Source organism: Ictalurus furcatus, chromosome 5 (genome assembly GCF_023375685.1).
Source record: "Ictalurus furcatus strain D&B chromosome 5, Billie_1.0, whole genome shotgun sequence".
NCBI classification, from domain to species: domain Eukaryota; kingdom Metazoa; phylum Chordata; class Actinopteri; order Siluriformes; family Ictaluridae; genus Ictalurus; species Ictalurus furcatus.
This window is the reverse complement of record NC_071259.1, coordinates 3,284,364-3,305,847: the sequence shown is the minus strand read 5'-3', so window position 1 is coordinate 3,305,847 and position 21,484 is coordinate 3,284,364. Positions and strand designations below refer to the sequence as shown.

The following is a 21,484-nucleotide window of genomic DNA, read 5'->3' as shown; positions in this document are numbered from 1 at the left end:
GGCGTCGATTTCAAAACCTGATAAAGCGACGAGGAAGGAGAACGATGGTGTACGCTCTCGCTTAAAATGGATACTTTTTTTTCCTTTCTTTTTTGGCTGAACACAGAGTAGAAATACTCTTTCCTCAAAAAAGAAAGAAAGAAAAAAAAGAAAGAAAGTAATTTCCAGGAAGTCACGAGTCGTCACGGTCACTATTGAGGCGGAGCAAAGAGACGGGCGCGTCATTAACGGCGCACTTTGTGCTCTTTTAGCACGCTCGCGGCATTTGAGACGCGGTTAGTGATTCTGGTTGTCCAAGATGGCCGCCTCAGCGACACGCTGTCTTGTTCACGTTTTCACGTTACCGGGTCCTGAAATACTGGATGCAGGTTGAGCCTCATAGCTCCTGTGCAAAATGTTCACACTATCAAGCTACAATTCACTCGTTAGTCTCGGTGGGAGTGGCCTGTCCAGCAATAAAATAAATATTAAAAAAAAAAAAAAAAAAAAAAAAAAAACAATCTCCGGCAACGATCTCCGGAGCATTTCTTCGTAACGTCTCTCTGTTTATAAGTTACACGTTATTGTTCTATTTTTTTGTGCGTCATATCTAATCTGTATAAAAATCTCAATTCGCTTCATCACTGAAATCATTTCTCTATTTGTGTTTTTTTTTTGTGTACGTACGTACACAGAAAGTGAACTTGGTCGTTAGTTAGTGTGAACGCAGGATGCGGTGGGGGGGGGAAGGCACCTCATCACGATCGACTACATTTGGAGTTGAAAGCGGCGTAAATCTGGGGTTTGTGTTCTCGTTCCTTTGAAGTGATCAGTCTGGTTAACGTAACCCGAAAAGCGATTTCTTCCGTTTTCTGATCACGGTTAAAAGACGAAGCGGGGCTTGCAAAGGAAGGAGGACGACACAAACCGAGCCTGAACACGCCAACGCCCCCCCGTTCGGCGGCACGCCCCGGCTCGCTGTTCTACAGGCAGTACATCAGGGGACAGAGGAGTCACTGTGTGGAGCTACTTCTCATTCAGTGAGACAACACTAACTAAAACACTCCACAGCTCAGGGTGACTACAGGGTCCAAACAGGCTCGATTGTCAAGCGCGGGGGGGCAGGGGGGGTCAAGTGAAAACATGCGGAGAGCTCTTACTGTGTGTCACTTCATTATATAAAACAATAAGAACTGCTTGTTCGGCTAGTGCTCGTTGTGTTGTTTCCTTTCCAGATGTTTCCACTTGACGACTAAATCTACGGAGCGCTACACCGAGTGTGTGGCTCGCCGACTACCCTACACACCCTGCGAATCAAACAGATAGAGAGAGGAGAAGGAAGAAAGAAAAGTCAGACAGAGCTTGTTTGTCCTTGAGGCCTACCTCCGACGGTTAGAACACTTAGCCGATCCTTGAAATGTGTAAGGTCTGGAGAAGCAGTGACAGGAAAGAAACATCCGGAAGACGTTAATGACCACAATGATGTGAGACAACATTACATTACTGTATTTTCCAGACAATACGTTGACCCAAGTCCCCTTCTCACTACTGACCCCCGCCCCAACGTACACTAACCTAAAACTTATAACCTTAAACCATGATTCATCTAGACGTCTGGAAAATACGGTAGACCAAATATTACCAGATGTCTGGTAATATTGGTAATGATAAAACCACACACACACACACACTAATGAAGTGCATTAAAAAAGCCGAATTTCAGCACCTATTCATGATCGAACTTTTAATCTAATCCTAATTAACAGTCACGACTATCACCGCACCGTCTACTTCTACAGATCGTAAGCGAAGCTCGCAAAAAAGGCCTGCAAAAGACGCATGCTTCTACAAAACACAAACCGAGGCCTCGAGCCCTGCCGCAGCGCAGAACCCGCTCAACACCGAGCTCGGATTCAACCAGGAACGGTCACATGCTGCGAGCGTGTTCACACACAGAACGCGCCGATGGTCAGTTATACGACGTTCAACACACACACACACACACACACACACACACAATACCGCCGTGGACACTTCAGATCGTCTTTGAGGTTCTTTGTTTATGGGGAATTAAAAAAATTAATTAAAAAAAAACCCCAAACACAAAACATAATTCTGTTTGTCTACTGGCCAAATCTCTTAGTGGCCATTAAAGGTGCAGTGTGTAACAAAATACTTTTTTTTTTTTTTTTTTTTTTTTTTTTTAAAAAGTCTCTCGACTTGTAGTAAATCACAGGATTTCAAAATCTAACTGCCATGCAGTCGATCGAAACGGTTTTTAAAGCATTTTGGAGATCGCGCTCGTCACGGACTTCGTCGTCTCTTCAGGTTTCGCGTCCAGTGATGCTGCTTTAAAGGGGCGGTCCGTCACTTTTAAAAGTAATCCTTTAAAGATACCACAGCAAAACCGAGACTCAGACCAGTGGCGTGTAACAGTTCCGGTTCGCTTTGCGTCTACAATTGTTTTGTTTTTTTTTTTATCTCTCTTTCAACTTTAGCAAGCTAATGTACCCCCAAGGAACTAACCTACGTGTATTGAATTAACCCCTGATTAAATACTAACAGCTAACATACAATTGAGAGTCAATAAATGTTATTCGTGATGCATCTACTCGGGCTCCTTTTCATGGATAAAACGCTGCCTAATCGTTTTCAATAATCACAATAATGAAAATCTGATACATCGGTACACGCCCTCTGGGGGGGGGGATTTTACAGTGTCCCCTCAAACACGCTCCAACGCAAGCGCAATGTAAAGCAAGTTCCTGCCAACATGCCCTTTATGCAAAACACTCGCTCGGCCAGACACTCGCTCGAACTCCGCTTACAGGCTCCGATGCTGAGGTCAAGGTTCTGGGACAGCTCGGAAATCCGGTGCCGGATTAACCGCCAGGCGTCTGGAAGCCGTACGCGTTTCAAACGAATGAGCGTCTCTCGAATGGCTGAAAGTGCACGGGGTTTGTGCGGTTGTCGTTAGCAGATCGTTTCCGTTATCTGGTCACAAACGACACGAGCTCAGTGTCCAAAACATGCCCTTAATCCTTTTGAGACATTGCCATAGTGACACCTTTTCAGACGTCTGAAACGATGTCCTCGTGGTAACTCTTGACAACTTTTGGGTATTTCGTGCCTCTAGGGTACATCACTTGTACGTTAACTCCCGCAGTGCATCATGGGATTTATTAAAAAAATAAGAGCACTGGAGATATATATTCATTTATTTATTTCACTGAACTGCAACGTGGCAGGTCTTGAAAATAAGTGCACTATGTAGTGAACAGGGCATGGTTTCGGACACAGCCAAGGTGTTATTTAGGAAGTGTAAATATGTTGTTAGTGTAAGTATGTAAGAGTTTAACCGGGTGACTTTTTAATTTAAAATGGGGCTTACTTCAGCTTCCAGAGGGCGATAATAACCTCATATTCGCTCTCTAACGAGACTAACGAGTTCTTCATGTGCCGTCCTCCACGTTGGATTTTATTTTTTCCCCTTCGACTTGCGAACTGATTGGCTGACAAGACTTGGTGGTTTTCTCAAACTCTGCTGCAACCAAAAAAAAAGCATCTTCTTGTAGTAACATGTATAAAACGTGTGTTGGCGGTTGAGAGGGGGGAAAAGAAAAAAAAAAAGAAAAAAAAAAAAGGTGCGAAAGCAGACCTAGACTGCTAATCTGAAATGTTTGTCTCTTGGGCCAATTCTTGAGTCGATTGCAGCCTCGCTAAGGACAAAACCTCACAATGCTGGACTAACTGGCATCGCTCCGCACCCCAGTCAAGAGCCTTCATACAAAAGAACGAGGGGCGTGTCCCATGTCTTGTGTTTTGACGCAGCTAGGAGAAAGAGAAACCGTGCAGGCAAAGTCTAACAGGAACTAAGAAGCTGAAAAAAAAGAGTGCAGTGCACAAGTCAGAGGCGGCCGTTTAAAAGAGAAGGCCAAGCTTGGCAGATCCTCCAAATGCAAAACAGCTTTGCTTCATTTCTTTTCTCGTCTACGCTGAGCGGGGCTGTAACGCTCCGGAGCAGGACGGTGGATTCGTTTAGACACGGCCCGGAGCGCGTGACCGATCCCCGAGCTTTGCGTCGCCGCCAGCCGTCCTGGGACGGAGGTTTACATCCCCGCTCGTCGATTACCGACGAGGCGGTACAGCACGCGTTCATAACTCCTCACCGAGTTTATCCGAAGACGTAATAATGTCGGTGGGGACGCACGAGTCCAGATCGGCATCCATGATCCCCAGAGGGTCCAGCTGAGCGACATGGTGACCCCGGATCTACAGGAGACGATGCAGCCGACGGGGGAGGGGGAACAAAACAAAACAAAACAAAACAAAAAAAAAGAAATGGGGGCAAAGATTGCGAGAGCACCCACGATGGGAGAGGGTGAAGATGGAATTGCGAGTGATGAAAGGTGGAAAGAAAAGAAAGGAGGACAGATAAAAGGAGAGAGAGAGAGATGGAGAGAGAGATAGAGGGGGAAGGGGAGGTTGGGTGGGGTGGGGGGGAGCGACAATAACACAAAACAGGCTCATTAATGATGTTCTGCAGAGCTGTGGAGGCGACAGAAAAAACATTTCTCACCAACATGCTGGTAACCAGTAGCTACTGGGGCTTCGTCAAAATTTACACAACTGATGCCGAGCGGGTCGAGCTTGGCATTGTGATGCCCCATGACCTGGAAACAAGGCAACAGCAGTCACAAGAGACCGTGACACAAACTCACCATGCAGTGTCAGGAAGGGGAAATCCCAGAACGCTCTTCACCTTCAGAATAAAAACGCTATTTAAATAAAAAAAAAAGTGTCATACCTTTATATCCCAGGGCTGTCGGAACGAACGGCACAGTAAAGAGCGTACCCAAACGTGCATATTCATCAGATTTAAACCATCCACGTTCAAATGTTTAAGATCTCATCTCGAGCTACAAACATCGCCAACAAGAGAATTAATTTTAAAAAAAACGACCACAAAAATCCCTAGTGGACGAGGTGGATTAGATTTAAGTTTTTTACGGCGTTAGTTTTTAAAGCCAAAAACGCAACCGGTCTTGCTGGAATTCACTGGACAAGCCTCTATTTATCGATCGCGATGCGCATGTGTAGCGTAGAAAAAAAGGACAGCCCTAGTATATAACACTCCTCGAACCAAAAAGCAGGAATTTATAACAGACTTACCCTCGTCTTAGTTTAAGATTTCCACTCTTTGTTAAAGAACACGCATGAAAACGGGTGTAGAAATAGCCGGAATATTGTAATCAATAGATGCATGTTCAATTCAATACCAACATTCGTAGGATGTTCTTTTTTAAAAATAGTGTGTGTATATACACACGGGGTGTTACGGTCACCACCAGGGAGAGAAAACACACTGTTTACATGCAGAAAAGTGGAAGAGTTTACCAATTAATAAGAAAGTGTGCATGTAAACTTTACTAGTCTTTACATTTTATCTGAAATAAAACGACTCGCTGTGTCTTTAGCAAGAATTTCACCGCATCCTAAATTAATTAATTAATTAATTAATACATAAATAAATACATAGTTTGGGTAAGCTGTTGAAAACGTATTTAAAAATGCATAAAGTGATTATTTCCAGACTACAACGATGTAATGCATACACCTTCTCGCGTGTGATTTTACTCAACCCACTTGGTTTGTACGGTAGTTGGATTGATTTTCAGCATTTCTCCAAAGTCCAAAGATGAAACATTTTTAAGCTTTTTTTTTATTAAAAAAAAAAAAAACCTGGCAAAAACTACAAGCCTCGTGTTTCTGTATTGTAGGATTGGCGTCTTGGACGTACCTGATAAGCTCTGATGAGCGACTGCACAGCCAGATGGTCCTCCACCAACTTCTCCACGTTGGGCTGAGCACCGACCAGAGACTGGGCCTGAGTCAGCTCGGCCAGGCCCATGCCCAGCGGAGGAGGACTCTGGTAGGCGGTGCCCGGGGGAGCCCCAGCATTAGCGTTCCTGAAGAAAATGTCCCAAGACTGGAAAGTTGGCAGAAAGAGAAAGACAGAAAGAGAGAGAGAGAGAGGGAAGGATTTAGGACCAGGGAGATTCCATGTTCATCTTTGTAACTCTGTACTTTAAGCTTCTTTATTGTTTTAGAAGTACTGGAAGTTCCCAATGCTGAGAGAATTAATATTCGCTACAGAAGTTCCAGTCAAGTCCAGTGCTTATTTTATTTAACTCAATAAAACCTTGGAAAGTGGTGAATTGGATCGGGTGTGTTAGAAGAGGGAAACGCAACCTCGGCGTAAACGTGAATCAGATTTGCCTAATGAAAAGCCGGTCCCTCCGGATAGGCGACGATACGAGGCAGGAAAACGGAATAAACTTTTCATAGCGGTTAACAGTGTGGTTCGATTGAACCTTGAAAATTTGCAAACCATACAAGCGTAATCCAATCGAAAACAAGACGGCGGTCGTACTGGACATGGTGAGAGCTGGTGAAGATCCTGCATGCAAACACAACCGCATAATGAAATCAAACCAAGAGGAAAAAACGCAGCCGTGTTAAACTAGGAAAGCAGCTCGTATCTTTCGCTTCATAAATTGAACGCCTAGTTTCCATTCCTCCTGCGATGACGCATTTGGTTGCGATCGACTTTCCATAAGCTTTACATATGAACCGGTTTCTATATGACTGAAGTCAGATTTTCCACAGACCTCTGGAATGATTTTATTTCTGCAAACGGTGCTTCCTAAAACTGTACTTCCTCAAAATGTGGTACCTAAAAAACAGGCTCATAGAACGTGCCGCCGAAAAATAAATAAATAAATAAATAAATAAATAATAAAAAAAAAGTGCTGTTTTAAAACATGCTGCCGAAAACCACACGGATGCCTAAAAATCCATGCGGTCTAAACATGCTGCCTAAAAAACACCCGGTGCTGCCTAAAAAAAGTTCTGCCAAGAAACTTGCTGTCTTAACATGTGCAGCATATAAAATCAGTGCTGCCACCAACCTGTGCTGCATAAAATCGGTGCTGCCACCGACCTGTGCTGCATAAAATCAGTGCTGCCACCAACCTGTGCTGCCACCAACCTGTGCTGCACAAAATCAGTGCTGCCACCAACCTGTGCTGCACAAAATCAGTGCTGCCACCAACCTGTGCTGCACAATATCAGTGCTGCCACCAACCTGTGCTGCACAAAATCAGTGCTGCCACCAACCTGTGCTGCACAAAATCAGTGCTGCCACCAACCTGTGCTGCACAAAATCAGTGCTGCCACCAACCTGTGCTGCACAAAATCAGTGCTGCCACCAACCTGTGCTGCACAAAATCAGTGCTGCCATCAACCTGTGCTGCCTAAAATCAGTGCTGCCACCAACCTGTGCTGCCTAAAATCAGTGCTGCCACCAACCTGTGCTGCCTAAAATCAGTGCTGCCACCAACCTGTGCTGCCTAAAAATCAGTGCTGCCACCAAACTGTGGTGCATAAAATCAGTGCTGCCACCAAACTGTGGTGCATAAAATCAGTGCCGTCATGAAACGGTGATGCCATGAATTGGTGCTGTCTACAAAATGGCTCTACAATGAAATTCTGCTGCTTTGTTCATTTTTACTTCGGGGGTCTGTGAATTTTATTTTACAATGAAATGGGTCACTGCAAAAACTTTGAGAACCACTGCCCTATAATATCTCTCTCTCTCTCTCTCACATACATACATACATACATACATACAATATATATATATATACACACATACACACACACACATATACACACACACACAATTCTACTACATATCTAGTCAGACACGTCAGCCTTGTAAGAACACCGAAAAAGTAAAGACTGCAGATAATCAGCTGAAGGTGATCCGACTCCAACAAGGTGACTGTTCCACTACGTCCTTCGCCCAAGAACAGAACAATGACCGAAAGGAAACGAGGACGACGTCTGACGTCGTCTCCTCTGAACTCCTCGCACACACCTCGCGCTAAGCGTTTAAATATTAACGCGCGGTTTAATACGCGGAACACGTGTAAAAGTATACTACAGGACGTTTACGCTTTCAGGAATAACCCGTGACCTTCGCTGAATAAACTCGTACGCCCCACGCAGAGGCGTGCGTGTTCTTTATTTGATTAACACAGTGCTGACAAAGCAGAGGCAGAGATTGACCTTGGAATAATGATCACTGAAGTACGTACACGTCCTCTGATGTTCTGCAACACGACACCCCCAGAGCCAGACGCTGTAATCCTCACACCACGTGACCCAATGGGTTATTCTGAAGCAGCTGTAATAAAACTATTACTATGTGCACAGCAGTACTACACTGATATTCCACTGATAGTACATCAGATCATGCTTATACTCTGACCTTTTACCACCACTGACAACGTTATCTATACTGTATACATTAAAACCTTATTAAATATTAACCTGAACATGCAAATTATTCGATTTTGTTTATATAATAATAGCAAAACATCAGATATGCGTATAAACAAAACAGATTTTTACTGTATATACAATAGGGCCAGGCGAGATGATATAATACCAATATCTTAATGAATTATGTTGCAATACACTTTGCTGAGAAATTGTGGCATCTCATTTTATTACATTTTATAGTTAAAAAAAGAATTAATTAATTCATTGAGAATCTAATTCAAAGCAGAGCAGGCGAGGTTACGATTATGTATCTTAAATGTTTCAAAACGAGGTTTTTTCCTCACCAGATTTAAAATATTTCATTTCATACTTACACATATTTATACTTAAAATAAATAAATAAATAAATAAAATTAAAATAAAACCCTTTTATCTGTTAAATATACAGTCGAAATTTTTCTTCTTGTGAAAAGAATACTCTGTTAGAGTACATTAAAGAGTATAAAACCAGCCCCGTCCTGGTTTCTGCAACCCTAAATAAATAAAATAAAACTTTTTTTTATTGTACTTAATAGTTTGGACCTAGAAATCAAGAAAACATAAGGCATCTTGATTTAAAAAAAGAAATAATTAATTAAAATAATGTCAAAATATGTAGACTTATTTTGTAGTAGTATTTTTAAATCCTACCAAATCCCAAATTTTTTAATATTCCCAAGCCCTAAAATATTAAATTTTTTAATTGGATGGATTTTTAAATAACGATAAACGCTTGTTTTGAACGATAATGATCCGCAGGGATAAAAAGGGAAGACTTGGGTACTGGATTTTCGCTCCCGATGATCTGGTTATCGTTAGTTAAAGCGTCCATGCGAGTAACGGGAAGTCTGCGAGAGATTTCCCTCAGCTCGAGGACGTTCCGTCAGCGTCAGCTGTTCGGAGTGGATTTAGATAAGACCGTCTGGCAAATAAACAAACACAAACAAACAATGATGTCGGTTTACAGGAAAAAAAGAGCGAGATCCCCAGCTAAGGTACGAGTTTTTCGTGCCGTTTCATCGGTATGAGGAATTAAAACAGCCTCTCTTCTTACAGAGCAAAAACAATACAGCTGAACCCTGATCTTCTCAGCCAGGTTCCACAACGTTCTAGCGTGTGCGGTAAACCGTGCCTGCTTGTACCAGCCCGTTTGCAAGCTCCGGCTCGAGTTTAAGTCGATGAAGCGTGCGGAGACGAGGAAACGGCGTGGATCATTTAACCCGGATTAGACGCTCCACTGAGCGTAAAGGACATCAGGGCTGGGTGATATGACGGGAACATCACACCGTGATCCTTCAAGGCATTGCGGAGATGCACGTCACAATAAAGTAACGATCTACAAGAATGTAGATCACAAAAATGTTTAGTTTTGGATCTAATGAAAAAAAAAAAAAAAAAATGTTTTACAAAAATGTGTTCTGTCCTACGAAAATGATCATTTTTTCCTGTTTTTAAAAGAACTATTATAATAATTTTTATTTATTAGCATTTTACAATTTTAGAGATTAAATACGGCATTTTTTTATTTTATTTTTTTACATCGATTCAGCTCCTTCCATTCAACTTGTAACTTTTTTTTTTTTTTTTTTTTTTAAAGTGATGATAAAATAAAAACAAGATACATCACACGATATCTCAAAACTTCATCGTGACAATTTATCACGATATTGATCTTATGGGAGTGGCTTAAGATAAAATAAATAAATAAATAAATAAATAAATAAATAAATAAATAAATAGGGTCGTTGTTTATGGACACGCTCGGAAAGATGATAAACAGGAGAGTATAAACACGGTCTCCGCGAGTACATACGCTCGAGTCGGTTCATCTCAATCCTGCGTGTCGCTGCTTATTTATTCGTTTCATACACAGTTCCAGGCCGTGTGTTTGGGGGGTAATAAGCGTACGTGTTGTTGAGTGACTTTCCCTCTCTGTTCGGAAGTACAACTGTTTCCTCCGTTTGAATAAAAGTGTTCTTTTACAGCGTTGGGTGTTCTGTCCTAAACTTACGCTCTATCGAAATTCTGACGCTTGCTCAGACACGCTGGAGGTGCGACTTGTGTCGGATCCAGGACTTCTCGTCTCTGCGGTTTCCGAAACTCCCATGATAGACGGGAATATCTGCAATTCAGACTTTACCTCTGGCGATTCAGACCATTTCTCGCAATTACAAGTTCGCATCTCGCATCTCTGATCTCCTGCTGCTCCGAGAACGTTCCTAGAACTCCTCAGACATGACGGCGATCAAACGCACAGAACGCCACGGCAGTGCCGACCACAACTCATTCGAACGACGACCCGTGTTCGGCGGAACAGCGCTGAACACTGCCACGCTAGGTGGAAAGTTTTTTGGCTCGGCATGTCGCCCTTCACCTTTCCTCACAGCGACCGTTTCTCTTTCACGTACAACGACAACGTGATGAAAGGGATTGAACGGAAAAGCCATCCTCAGAAACAAGACGAACAATCTTCGTTTTTGTTTTTTCTCTCTCTATAGATACAGACACAAGGACGTGCAAAGAGAACGAAGAATTTGTAATAAATTCACGGGTTAAATTTACAGCTTTAAAACGGCTGATTAACAGTGCGATATTTCGAGACACACAAAGCTTATAGAGATTATTATCAGGGCGATACGAACAAAATATTACATCACGATACTCAGACATTTCTATGACCCATGAAACGCATCAGGGTTGCCAACAAAAAACCCTAATATTAACAATTTTAAAAGATTTAAAACAGTACAAAACTTCGTCACCAAATCAGCTGCTTTAAGTCAGAGTATACGTTTAAAAAATTAAATATATAACTTGTGACAAAAAGGTATCACGATATCTCGGATAAAATATATTAACCCGATTTGCCCAGGACTAACAGAGACGCCGGTTGTGTCCCCTCCTCAGCATCTCGTTCCTCTTCATCTTACCTTGTGCACGCTCTTGGGGTTCTCCAGCCAGGCGTAGTACATCTCCTCTACATAGTTCGAGCTCGTGCCGTTCAGAAACGGCTCTGCGGCCACCGGCGCGGTGTAGCGCCTGATTGGCTGAAACGTCCTGAATGTGGCCGCGGGCCTCTGCTGTGTCAGGGTCTTAGCAGTCTGTGAGGCCGTGATCGGCCGAAGCCGTGCCGCACAAGTCCTTAAGCGGTGCATCGCAGTCCGATAAAAGCGACAGAGCGTTCACGCTCAAACAACAGCGCGTATTCCCGGGTGTTCCAGCTACCAGCACAGAACAACGCCACCACGTCACCTCCCGGATCCCCAGACGCAAGTCTTTCAGACGGATTTTTCCGGTTTCCGGTTCCACAGGCCGACAGCGAGATCCGACAGATTTTCTTTCCAAGCCTGAAAAAGATTTAAAAAATACAATCAATTTAAAAGTTTTTAAATAAAAATAAGAGAGTACGAGGAGGCAGTAAGCAAATTCTTGTATAGTATGAACTACTTATCGATTAAAGGTGCAGTCTGTAACTTTAAGAAGTGTTTTTAAACCTCTAATAATGACAGAATTTGAAAGCTATCGTTAAAAAAAAAAAAGACAACCTTATTCTCAATCTTGGGAGTTTTGCTTATTTGAAGCACCTTTAAATTTTTCAGGGCCAGAAATGAGTCAGCACGAAGAGCACTGCTCAGTGACGCACGTCCAAACTAAACAGCTCTGTGGGGATGGGTAGGGTTCAATAATGGGGATTAAATCACGAGATTGTGAGGTTTGTCTTTTTTTCCTTTTTAAATCGCCCGACGCAAAAATCAGCAGCACACAAACTGCTCCTTTAAAGAATCTCAGCTAACACACGGACGTGTAAAGTCCGGCTGTAGACACACGTGAGACAGATCTAAAGGGCAATATGGCTTCCTCTGTAATCAGACAGAAGGTCGGGGAGCGCGAGCGCTTCGTAACACTCGCGTGTAAAGCTCTTCATTCAAAAGTTTTCCGCTATGGCAAAGCCGAGAGAAGGAAGGAAGTGATATAGAGAGAGAGAGAGAGACGCAGGACAACATTAAAATGCAACTTTAAACGGACAAAAACAAAGAAAACCGAGGAATAAATATACGAATCAGTGGAGTTACCGAAAATTTGTCGGCTCCAGGGTGACAACGGGTTTCGTAACACCACACGTTGAAACACACACACTGAGCGTTTGAGTCATACGCTGATCTCCCCGAGTCCCCCTCCCCCCCACTAACACAACGATGATGAGATTAATTCTCTGAATACGAGTCATCTCAGTAGTCATACATTCACAGAAGTAAAAGAACCGAGCTGTACTCATCCTCGTCGCTGGATCTTTGGTGCCTTTGTTATACTCTGGTAAAGTTTTTGTGGTGACTTTTAATTAACTTTTAGACAAAGCTTTTTTGTTTTGTTTTTTAAAAAAAAAAAAAAAAAAAAAAAAAAAAAAAAAAAAAAAAAAGGTACATAAGTGGTCCTTAAGGTCAGAATTATGCCCCTTAGATTACTTTTAAAGCTGAACCACACACACTAAAAGGTACAAAACAGGTCCCCTTGATGGTTCCTTTATTTCTGAGCGCGTACGACTTTCTGCAAACTCGTCAAAACACTCAAGGGACGACGTCCGATACGAAAGCGGATCAGATCTGAAAATCTCTCGGACCTTACGTGACGTCGTATCGGTATCAGATCCGATGACCTTCGCTCTTAAACCACATAAATCACCATAAGATCCTCAAACCAGTTGTTTTATACAGTCAAATCCATTATACACATTTTAGATTTATTTATTTATTTTGACATTTACTGATATTTACAAAAAAAAAAATTTGCGGTCTATAGTAGTCTTGTGTCTAGGTTTTTGTCTTGTCCTAATGGAAGTTTCTCATTTAGTGTCTTTTATTCTAGTATATTTTGTCTGCATGAGTGTTTTTACTTGTTTTTAAAATGATAAAGTGATTTATTATTATTTTTTTTAAATACCACACATGCTTCCCAAACTCCATTAAAACAGACTTCCATTCACTGAAGTCTGTAACTTCAGCACCATGTTCAGAGTCACTTAAACGTATTAAAAACAGCTAAACTAATCGCTAAAACTCCCTAAACGTCGTTCAGGAATCATTCTGCAACCTTCCTAGTCCGCAATGTTGTAAAAGTAATCATTAATAAACCATAAATCTTTCTATCCGCTACTCTGCGACCGGTCCACACCTTCATGTTTTGACCTTGTATATTCACTCCACTCTAACGATAAGGATGTTCTGAGTGCTCATTGGTTACCTCAATATAAACCCCGCCCATCAGACAGCGCCGTCGAGTACTCTGAGTGGCTACAATTCCTGTCAATCAATTAATTTGTCCTTTCACTAAACATGGGGTGGGGGGGTCTCGCGGAAAATGCTAGCAACTACGCTAAGCTAAAGCAACTCCTAGCGTTAAACCGAGTCTGTGTGTTGTTCCTAATGTCAACTTTATGCGCAATTTAATGTCGGAATGTTGCAAAGAGAATTAGTTAGTCAGTATTTAAGGAGAAAAAAAAAACACAACAACGCGCAAACGACACCCGCGGGCATGTGGCATATTTGCTAACTAGCGATGTGATATGATACTGTGGCTGAATCCTAATTAGCACTACATTCCCTATACAAGTGCACTTCATTAAGCATGAAATACCGGTATATGTAGTGCACTATGTGTCTAATACGGAGCAGTTCGGAACGGAGCCGGTGTAATGCTGCCGTGTAGCTAATTCTGGTGGATTATTCAAAAACACACCGCTGCAGTTTGATAACGAGAACTATTTACTTAAAGAATAAAGTGTACTAAACATGCATTGTATGATTTATTGTTATTTACATAAACTGCCAAGTCTCATACGAAGCACGCGCTGTTCAATGTGTAAGCTATTTCTTTATTATTATTATTATTATTAAAAAATCATATAAACCACACCCAAAACACTGCTTACTTGTGTCCGAGTTTCCGGTTGAGCAGAATTCTTTGCACACCCGAGTTTTAACTGTAATCAGATTAATAAAATCCCCCTTCCGGCGTCCTCATGCCCTTTGCGTCTCTCCGGCTAGAGGAAAAATAAAAAAAACACACCCGAGTCCCGGGAACCGGAAGTAGAAATCTCGAGCCCGGTGACGCCACGTGCCGGCTGACGTCACGGCGTTACTTTCCCGCGATACGTCGCCTACGTCAGTCCTGCCAATGTCTGACTAAACAATGTCTCTCCCCCACTGCAGCTCAGCTCACAGCCTGTGTTCAAGGAAGGATTTCATTTAGGACACGAACATTACAGCTCCTTTAATCAGACCGTGTTCATCTTTTTCTCTTAGTATCAGATCAGTTTAGGGTGAGGTATTCCTGCCTCGCACTCAGTGTTCCTGGGATTGGCTCTGGTCATTATGAGAGAAATACATCTCGTCGTCATGAGAAAATAAAACGTTATTATGAAGAAGAAAAAAAAAACCTCATGATGATAAAAAAAAAACCACGTTATTATGAGAAAACATCTTGTAATTATGGGAAAAAGGGTTATTACGAGAAAAACATCTCGTTATTAGAGAAAAAAAATCTCATTCTTACGAGAAAAACATCGATATTATGAGAAAATAAAATTATTACGAGAAAAACAGTTAAGATAAACAAATACGTCGTTACGAGAAAAACAGTTGTTAAGATAAACAAATACGTCGTTACGAGAAAAACAGTTAAGATAAACAAATATGTCGTTACGAGAAAAACAGTTGTTAAACAAATACGTCGTTACGAGAAAAACAGTTGTTAAGATAAACAAATACGTCGTTACGAGAAAAACAGTTGTTAACATAAACAAATACGTCGTTACGAGAAAAACAGTTAAGATAAACAAATACGTCGTTACGAGAAAAACAGTTGTTAAGATAAACAAATACGTCGTTACGAGAAAAACAGTTAAGATAAACAAATACGTCGTTACGAGAAAAACAGTTGTTAAGATAAACAAATACGTCGTTACGAGAAAAACAGTTGTTAAGATAAACAAATACGTCGTTACGAGAAACAGTTGTTAAGATAAACAAATACGTCGTTACGAGAAACAGTTGTTAAGATAAACAAATACGTCGTTACGAGAAAAACAGTTGTTAAGATAAACAAATACGTCGTTACGAGAAAAACAGTTGTTAAGATAAACAAATACGTCGTTACGAGAAAAACAGTTGTTAAGATAAACAAATACGTCGTTACGAGAAACAGTTGTTAAGATAAACAAATACGTCGTTACGAGAAAAACAGTTGTTAAGATAAACAAATACGTCGTTACGAGAAACAGTTGTTAAGATAAACAAATACGTCGTTACGAGAAAAACAGTTGTTAAGATAAACAAATACGTCGTTACGAGAAACAGTTGTTAAGATAAACAAATACGTCGTTACGAGAAACAGTTGTTATGATAAACAAATACGCTGTTACGAGAGAAACAGTTGTTAAGATAAACAAATACGTCGTTACGAGAGAAACAGTTGTTAAGATAAACAAATACGTCGTTACGAGAGAAACAGTTGTTAAGATAAACAAATACGTCGTTACGAGAAACAGTTGTTAAGATAAACAAATACGTCGTTACGAGAAAAACAGTTGTTAAGATAAACAAATACGTCGTTACGAGAAACAGTTGTTAAGATAAACAAATACGTTGTTACGAGAAACAGTTGTTATGATAAACAAATACGCTGTTACGAGAAAAACAGTTAAGATAAACAAATACGTCGTTACGAGAAAAACAGTTGTTAAGATAAACAAATACGTCGTTACGAGAAAAACAGTTGTTAAGATAAACAAATACGTCGTTACGAGAAAAACAGTTGTTAAGATAAACAAATATGTCGTTACGAGAAACAGTTGTTAAGATAAACAAATACGTCGTTACGAGAAAAACAGTTGTTAAGATAAACAAATACGTCGTTACGAGAAAAACAGTTGTTAAGATAAACAAATACGTCGTTACGAGAAACAGTTGTTAAGATAAACAAATACGTCGTTACGAGAAACAGTTGTTATGATAAACAAATACGCTGTTACGAGAGAAACAGTTGTTAAGATAAACAAATACGTCGTTACGAGAGAAACAGTTGTTAAGATAAACAAATACGTCGTTACGAGAGAAACAGTTGTTAAGATAAACAAATACGTCGTTACGAGAAACAGTTGTTAAGATAAACAAATACGTCGTTACGAGAAAAACAGTTGTTAAGATAAACAAATACGTCGTTACGAGAAACAGTTGTTAAGATAAACAAATACGTTGTTACGAGAAACAGTTGTTATGATAAACAAATACGCTGTTACGAGAAAAACAGTTAAGATAAACAAATACGTCGTTACGAGAAAAACAGTTGTTAAGATAAACAAATACGTCGTTACGAGAAAAACGTCATGAGAAAAAAGGTTATTATTACGACAAACATGGATGGATGGACATTGGATGGACCAAAACATCTTGTTATTACATCAAAAACATTTTACGGAAAAAAAAACATCGTTACTACGACAAAAACATTGTTATTAGAACAAAAACGTCTTATTACGTCAAAAGCATCGTTATTATGAGCAAAATTCCGTTATTAAGAGAAAACATCTTGTTATTATGAGGCATGTCATTATTACAACAAAAGCATCTTATGAGAAAAAAAAACATTATTATAATAAAAATTTCGTTAATAAGAAAAAAATCTTTATGATGAGGAAAAAATGTTGTTACCAGAAAAGCATCTCGTTATCATGAGAAAAACATCTTTGTGAACAGGCCGAAAAAAAACCCCCTGTTCCCTTTTGAACATGCCTCAGCCCGAAAAATAAAACATTTCCAGAAAAACGTCTCGTTTTCATGATAAAACGTCGTTATTATGAAAAGATCATCTCCTTTATTGCGAGAGAAAAACATACCATCGTGACAAAAGCGTCACGTCATTACGTAAGGAATAAAGCGTGACGTAGCCGGACCTCATCATGTTATCAGGTTTCTACTACAGAGCTTTAATAACGATTACGTTTGATCAAGGGCGTAACCATGGTATAACCATTGGGGGGGTCCAACGAACTCGGCGGGAGGATATGCAAGTGACTGTAACGTTAACGGTCAAAAACTGGAACTGACGTTAGCCTAGCCTACTTCCTGGGTGTGCAAATATCAACAGTTAATTGACGTTCTTAAGAACAAACCAAGCCATGGTATGATGCCTTCTATACTAAGCTAAGGTCACCTACTATTTAGGTATCTAGTTACGTACTGTCTGGAAAAAAAGCTCGTATGTTCTGCTGCACTTTTCTACGCTTGGCTGCGGTCTCCATTTCTTACAGACTGAGCTGCTAAAATATATCAACCAACTTGCGTTGAGTACGGGCGCAACCAAGGGTACAATTAGAGGGGGGGGGGGGCGCACACCGATTTTCCTTAACAAACAGAAATATATTAAAAAGGAATAGACTTAAATAAATAGAATAGATGAAGAAAAGACAGATCCGTTGGCAGGGTTCATTAAAGGGGGACATATAGAAAATATTTTGTACTGTATATTGGGGGGGCAGATTGGTATTTCCTCAACTTTGTGGGGGGACACGCCCCCCAAAGAATGCGTGGTTACGCCCATGCGTTTGATTAAAGATCTCTTAGAAAAAAGAAGAAAAAAAACACACAATAAAGTCGAAATAATACTACGCCGGAACTTATTGATTTGTAATTCGACTCCCAGACAGCAGGAGGCTCTGATATGACAAAATAAACCACACACACACACACGTTACAAGAGTTTGTATAGAAACATGACAGTAATATTTATTTCCATATGCAATAACGATACCAAAATCTCCAGGAACATCATCACAAGCAACCCGAAGAGTCTTCAGGTGTCTTACGAGTTGCCGTCCTCGTACAGTAATAACAGAAGAGTTTGCACGTTTTTTTCTTTTTTTCGGGGGGGGGGGTCAAAGTGCAACTTTGTACCTCGAATAGCGCTCAGAGGAGCTGGAAGAATCGGGAACGCAGTGCAATCAGACCGATATGAAAAAGAAAGAAAAAGAAACGTAGGAAAAATCCGATCGAAGGAGATTATTAAATCGTTCAGTCCGATCATAACTCTGTCGTTTAGGCTTGAATACACACGCGCATCGGACTGACACAGACGCTCAGTGTTATTACAGACCGTATGGCACTTTGTCAGCTTTGCATGCACACACACACACATATATACATATATATATATATATATATATATATATATATATATATATATATATATATATATATATATCCACAGAGTCATACTGACACAGTTACGTGTGTGTGTGTGCGATTTGAACATTGAGAGCGTATTGCATTGTAGGATCTGAGCAGGGGTTTGCGCTCTCGGCGTCACGTAGCCCTTTAACGATGACTCAAATAAGGCTTCAAGTTTGTGAAATAAAACCCCGACGATATATTTTACACCACAATGCAACCGTTTCAAATTTAAAAAAAAAAAAAATGACATAGAAATATTCAAACGAGCGCTTTTAGAGGTTTATCTGCTCCGAGAGACGGTCGATCTAAAAAAAACAATAAAATAATAATAAAAAAATAATTGTTCAACAAAAGAAATAAAATCAACATGACATAGATGGATACAAACGGTGTGGGAAACAACAACAACAACAACGACACACAAAAACAAACCCTGAAGTTCAGAGTTTGTTTATATTGCAGTATTGAACTTTGACCTTTCACTTTGGAAAGCAACGTGGAATCTGAGAATCCGGAAGAAGAATCGGTTTGCAGCTCGAATGAAGATATAAAATTGGTGTTGTTTACAAATAATAATAATAATAATAAAAAATAATAATAATAATTCAAATGGCTTGTCATGTTCGTATCAGTGGTATTTTGCATATATATATGTATATATAAAATTATTATTATTTTTCTTTTTTAATTTTATATTTATATTTATAAATTCGCTTAGGACGTCACGATTCGATTTTACTTCCCAAGAAATGATTACAAACCGAATTATTTATGACTGTTTATTGTTTTCAGTATCACCGTTTGTATTTGAACTCCTCTAAAGTTATTTCCTGTTTTTCAAATGATGCTAAATTATTTTTAATTAGAAATAATATATATATTTTTTTCTTTTTCTTTTTTTTTAATTTAAAAAAAAAAACCCTCCAGCATTCATGCATCCTATGTAAAAGCCTGATGATGCAGAATCTGAAAGAAATCGGATTTCACGATCTGCATCAACCGGTCATATTCGACACCAAATATATATATTTAAAAAAAAAAAAAAAGCCTAATTAATCAGGAAGCTTGACATGATTACATTGTTTGTGCACTAAATATACTGAAGTGCAATCAACTGCAGTGGTTCTGGTCCTTTACATTCCATAATAGTAACAGACATGATAATACACGAGAGATTCCGCATGCTGCCGTAAGAACCTTAAATCAGGAACATCGTGCCCATCTGATTGGCTGAGGCTCACTGGTCCCGCCTTTTCCGTACGATGATATTGCAGGATGAGGTTCGTCTCGGTGCAGAAGCCACGGCTGAATCCGAACAGCTCCCTTATTTGCTGTATAGTGCACTAAACAGGGCGATTTTCCTATTTTTAGCATCGTACTCAGTGCGCTGTTCAGGGTGTGTCAGATTCAGCCCATGTCTTTAGCGTAGCAGCTGTTTGATTGACAGGTGACAAGTGGTCACGGTGGGAAGCGTAGGGTCAGGCAGAGTCACTCAAGTCCTCACACACACACACACACACACACACACACACGTACACACACCTGTCCTGGATGTGTGAGGCGTGTGTTATACAGGGGGAGGAGGGGCGGGTCTCTGAGGCAGGAGCTGACTGGCAGGAGGAGGAGGTCTGTTTGGAGAGACGGACACAGAGACAAAGAGGTAGAAAGACATGAGCGCCGCATTTGTTTGCCTAAACGCTCCTGTGGACGATTCTCTGTGGACGTGTATTTCGGATTGAAGAGAGGGTTTGTGCGGTTACCGTGTAAACGCTGGGCGTGGCGGTCTGGAGGCGTACGCCGGCGCTGATGCAGAGGTCTTACTCGTGTGAACCACCTGCACGGAGATGAAACGTCGCACACACACACAGATATTGAACATAACGTATGTCTGACTGATAATTTTAAAAAAAAATCTAATCAGTCAGTAAAGCAGTCAGCAGAAGGAGGAGATTCCAGCAGGAGCTGAGCATAATGACAGGAAGAACTGAAGCACACACACACCCACACACACCCACACTCACCCACACACACCCACACACACCCACACACACCCACACACACCCACACACCTGAAATGCATGTACTGAACTGTCAGTGTCATTTTGTAAGCAATATACATAATGACGTATTGATGATACTGCAATATTAAACATATATATATATAATATATATACACATTGTATATTATTGTTTAGCAATTATTTAGCACATGTGATTCTTGCCATATTCAGTTTATATGATTTTAGAAACTTGCATTAAATATACGTTCGGAACGACTTTTAAAGAAATTTGCATTTTAAAAAAATCTGTCTGGGCGTCATGACGATATAATATCCGTAAATACTCGGTCACAGTATGCTTTTCCGATCTCGTGAATATGTCTCAATATATCTTCTTTCTTTAAAAATATTGTTGTTGTTTATTTTTTTAAAAATGATTACAAACTGACTTGCTGAAGATATGTTTACAATGTTAAACTGTAATTAAAAAAAACAACAACCAATTTGTTTAACTTTAATGCATAAGTTATTCATATTATTACAATTATATTTTAGAATCTATAAAATAAATTCTGTAATAAAAATGAATGAATTAAAAACATTAATAGTTTAATCATTAAAAAAAATAAATAAATAAATAAACATTTTAAATACACTACCGGTCAAAAAGTTTATAGATAATAATATCATCGTAGCATCAAACATGCCCGGACTAAGGATTAACTAACAGTACACTAGGGGGTAAGTATTAAAAAGAAAAGAAAAATAGCAGTTAGTTCTGCTGTAAATAAAAACAATCAATCAATCAATCAATCAATCACGCAGCTGATTACATGCGTAGTACATGCTTTAACCCATGTAGCGTAGTGGAGATCAAGGTTTCCCTTTAGGAAA

At 40.1% G+C, this 21,484-nt stretch overlaps 2 protein-coding genes across 17 annotated transcripts in view; both read right to left on the bottom strand.

Annotated features, from left to right (window-relative positions):
• Positions 1 to 17,294, bottom strand: part of ogdha (oxoglutarate dehydrogenase a) — a 29,531-nt gene extending 12,237 nt beyond the window's left edge. For 2 of the 16 annotated variants that reach the window (XM_053624227.1, XM_053624224.1), the window contains exons 1-2: positions 4,559 to 4,579; positions 4,149 to 4,251 (exon numbers count right to left, since the gene is read on the bottom strand). In XM_053624227.1, coding sequence (XP_053480202.1) covers positions 4,149 to 4,238 — 90 coding nt within the window. In that variant the 5' untranslated portion in view covers positions 4,239 to 4,251; positions 4,559 to 4,579. Of the gene's footprint in view, positions 1 to 1,362; positions 1,408 to 3,370; positions 3,524 to 3,637; positions 3,831 to 4,148; positions 4,252 to 4,558; positions 4,653 to 4,700; positions 4,742 to 4,786; positions 5,304 to 5,779; positions 5,969 to 11,297; positions 11,715 to 14,293; positions 14,587 to 14,644; positions 14,809 to 17,072 lie in introns of those variants that run through there. The other 14 variants (XM_053624232.1, XR_008385862.1, XM_053624220.1 and 11 more) reach the window with 14 other exon arrangements.
• A 1,330-nt stretch (positions 17,295 to 18,624) lies between these two features.
• Positions 18,625 to 21,484, bottom strand: part of adam9 (ADAM metallopeptidase domain 9) — a 31,233-nt gene continuing 28,373 nt past the window's right edge. The window contains 2 exon segments of the mRNA XM_053624233.1: positions 18,625 to 20,218; positions 20,351 to 20,424. Coding sequence (XP_053480208.1) covers positions 20,158 to 20,218; positions 20,351 to 20,424 — 135 coding nt within the window. The 3' untranslated portion in view covers positions 18,625 to 20,157.